Source organism: Naegleria gruberi (genome assembly GCF_000004985.1).
Source record: "Naegleria gruberi genomic scaffold NAEGRscaffold_180, whole genome shotgun sequence".
Lineage (NCBI taxonomy): Eukaryota > Heterolobosea > Eutetramitea > Acrasida > Naegleriidae > Naegleria > Naegleria gruberi.
This window is the reverse complement of record NW_003163157.1, coordinates 4,934-8,256: the sequence shown is the minus strand read 5'-3', so window position 1 is coordinate 8,256 and position 3,323 is coordinate 4,934. Positions and strand designations below refer to the sequence as shown.

At 34.5% G+C, this 3,323-nt stretch overlaps 2 protein-coding genes across 2 annotated transcripts in view; one reads left to right on the top strand and one right to left on the bottom strand.

Moving 5' to 3' along the window:
• Positions 1–1,062, bottom strand: part of NAEGRDRAFT_76524 (uncharacterized protein) — a gene marked incomplete at both ends in the record, with an annotated part of 3,463 nt that extends 2,401 nt beyond the window's left edge. Inside the window, one exon of the mRNA XM_002668514.1 lies at positions 11–1,062. Within this exon, the coding sequence (XP_002668560.1) occupies positions 11–1,062 (1,052 nt within the window). The remainder of the gene's footprint in view (positions 1–10) is intronic.
• Positions 1,063–2,955: 1,893 nt separating this feature from the next.
• The window catches only part of NAEGRDRAFT_76523 (uncharacterized protein), a gene marked incomplete at both ends in the record, with an annotated part of 5,107 nt that continues 4,739 nt past the window's right edge, over positions 2,956–3,323 (top strand). Inside the window, one exon of the mRNA XM_002668515.1 lies at positions 2,956–3,144. Within this exon, the coding sequence (XP_002668561.1) occupies positions 2,956–3,144 (189 nt within the window). The remainder of the gene's footprint in view (positions 3,145–3,323) is intronic.

Genomic DNA, 3,323 nt, shown 5'->3' with positions numbered 1-3,323 from the left:
CTTTTGAAACGGTTTCTTCTTAGAATACTTCTTGGTAATTCCCTTTGGACCTTGTTGCTGCTTGGTTGCTTTGTAGTAATGATATGTTGTTCTAATATTATGAAGTTCACTTTCGGCAGCAGTTTCGAAACTATTAGTAGAAATGTATCTGTTAAGGAATTCTCTACCAACATCGAAAGTGGAAACTTGTAAACCTTCTTTAAGGAAGAGGGCTTCAACTTTGCAAATCATTCTACAAAGTTCTGTAATCTCTGTCATGACTGTAAAATCAAGTGGAGAATTCAATGCATATTCCAACAATTCAATTTTGATTTGAGTTAACTCTACTAGTTTAGAATAACCAATACTGTTAATCTCATCCAATCTAATGTCTGGGGCAAACTTGGAAATCACATCCTTGTATTTAAGGAGCAAATATTGAATTCTTCTCTTGGTCTCCTCTTGTTTACGGTCTTTAAGTATCTCGGAGGATACTGCAGATAGTAATAAATCATCTCCAATGGATGAAGGAACATTGTAAGAACTTCTAAGGTCTCTATAAGTTTGACGTAACCAAACTTCTGGAGATATAGCTTCTGGATTAACAAAATCATCATCTGATTCTTCTTCTCTCTCCTGAACTTTCTTAGTAAGTTCAGAGATATTTCCTATTACGGTTCTCAAAACTCCAATCATTTCTTGCATTTGGGCTTTGATCGCCATGATATCATGTTCAGATGAACTACTGGCAAAACTATCTCTACCTGAATTGGAAGAAGACGAATTGTTTGACGAAGAGGGTGCAGTTGAAGAACTATCCAACAAAGTTGAATTGCTTAGCAACGAACTGGAAACAACAGTTGAAATACCATCATCTAAGGCACTGTTAGATGATGAAACTGAAGTAGATTGTTTGCGCTTATTTCTATTAGCTACAGGTGACATGGCCTTTAACTTTCTAAGCTTCTTAGCAGCTTGTTGTTTTCTTGCTTTCACTGGTGTTGTGGGGTATTCTACTTCAACTGCTGGGAGATCTTCATCAGATGAAGAGGAGTCAATATCTTGAGGCTTCTTAGCGACCATAGTATGACAATTTTTTTGAGCATACTTTCTATTATTAGTTTATTCAATTGTTGTTTTCAAGAAACACTACTTTATCTCAGTAAACTTCGATAAGAACAGTTTTGTTTACAGCATGTGCAAATCTTACATCCTTTAGGTATTTGGATTTTATGAATTTATTAGCCGAAATGTTGATAGTTGGACTGCCAGTGCTTGTGGACCAATTAAAAAGACCAACAACAGTTATTTTGAGCGATCCCGAATTTAGTTTGATTCAAGTTGGTCTCGTCAATCTTGTTGCTAGAGAATTTGCTCATACTTTATTCTACCGACACGTGGAACAATACGGCAGCGATATTGAATTTTCTAATGACACATTATGTGGAGAGTACTCTCACGATCTAGCTCTATATGGATTTTTATTGTTTATGGATGATTTATTGGAAAAGGGGTGTAATGTAATAACTCTTGTTACTATAGATATTGATGAAAATCTAAAATATAATTCCTTAATTAATTCAATTTACAAACGAGTCCCCCACAAGATTAGTGCCCATAAATTGGGTTAGATATTTTGATAAACGTACTTTACAAATAATAATAACAAAGTATTGCAAAGTAATTGCTCCAAGTTCAACATTTTATTGAATTAAAAATTATAGATTGGCTTAAGCTTGAAAGGCTTTTTGACAGCTGGAGCAGAACCAACACTCTTGGTGGAAACAGTGCTCTTCTTGACAACAACTGGAGCCTTCTTTGGCTTACCGGCTTTCTTTGGCTTAAAAGTCTTGGTAGTCTTGGTTGGTTTGGTAGTTCTAACAGCTTTAGTGGAAGCTCTTCTAGCAACTGGAGCCTTTCTAAGGTTCTTCTTAGCAGCCTGAATATTATTAAGGATTAATAGATTATTAATAAGCATATTTAAAATTGAAAATACTCACAGCAGCCATACCGAAAGTGGCAAAGCACAAGACAGCGATCAAGAGACAGGCAATGATAATCTTTGCGTTCATTTTGTTTTGTTTTTTTTGTGAATAATGTTTTCAAAGAGATGGAGAGGATGCTCTGTATTTATACAGCTTATCTAAGTCGAAGAATATCACCCACTGAATCTTCAATTGATGACCTCGTTTGGGTGGTGTAAACCGGCCTTACTGCTTTCAATTACGCGCATAGTTCATGATGATTGGATGGTGAAACTGCAGTAAAAAGATGTTACGATCAATGGATGAACTTGTTATCCCTCTCCCTTAATATTCCAATCAGTAATTCCACGCAGCAAAGGAGAGATATCGACCCCATAGTCACACTGTAATAGCTCCGATTATAGAAACATTTCGGGTTTTTTGTGTGGGGAATAAACGGGAGTGCCCAAATCAACAAAATGTATAGAAAGTTCTTCTTGTGTGTCACTTCCTCTTATTGAACGGGATGAGATGCATATTTTATATGTTGAAACTCTAATGATTTTGAAGTTTTTTAATTCTTACTCTTTGGAAGATTATGAAATGGCTTGGTACTGCATCTAATGAGGTAGAGAATAATATTTGTATTTGAATTGTTGATCATTGTATTCGGCTGATCATACAATGGCTTTCTTTCTGCTATTGATAGAAGCTATGGTGTATGTTCCACTCCAGATTGCAGATTGGAGCTTCGTTCTTATTGATGGCTTTGAGTAAAACTCTAATAAGTAGAACTAATTTCACAACTTGGACCCTTCTTTACCTCCAATCAAAAGTTATTACATTGGAATGGATCTGAATTACGATACAATATGAAAACATTTTGTGCTTGAAAAGAAACAAGACTAAAATGACACTAGTATAAATATGTTGATCTTCCTTTTTCATTAAAAATTCTAAAATCAAGAAGTAATCTTACTAAAAACTTTGCACATAAAATTAAACATAAAAAATGGGTTTCGAATTTAGAAGATTTAAACAAATCAATGCACAAGAATATCAACTTGCAGTTTCCGAAAACAAAGATCAAATGGAGACAAAGGATGATAGTTATTTCATCATTGTGGATAAAGAAGGAAAGATTGTTATTCCAGACACCATTGGAATCAAATTGGCTGACATGACAGAATTGGAAATTAAGGTTCAAAAAAAAAAAAAAGCAGGCATTGAAAAGTGGAAGAAAATTCATATTGCAGAAAAAGTAGATGCTTCAGATCAGGAAAGTTTATTGAAAACCATTGAGAATCAATTGAAAACCAATAATATATTAGATATTTCGTTAAGTTCAGACACTCATAAAGCAATTAATGCTCTCACTCA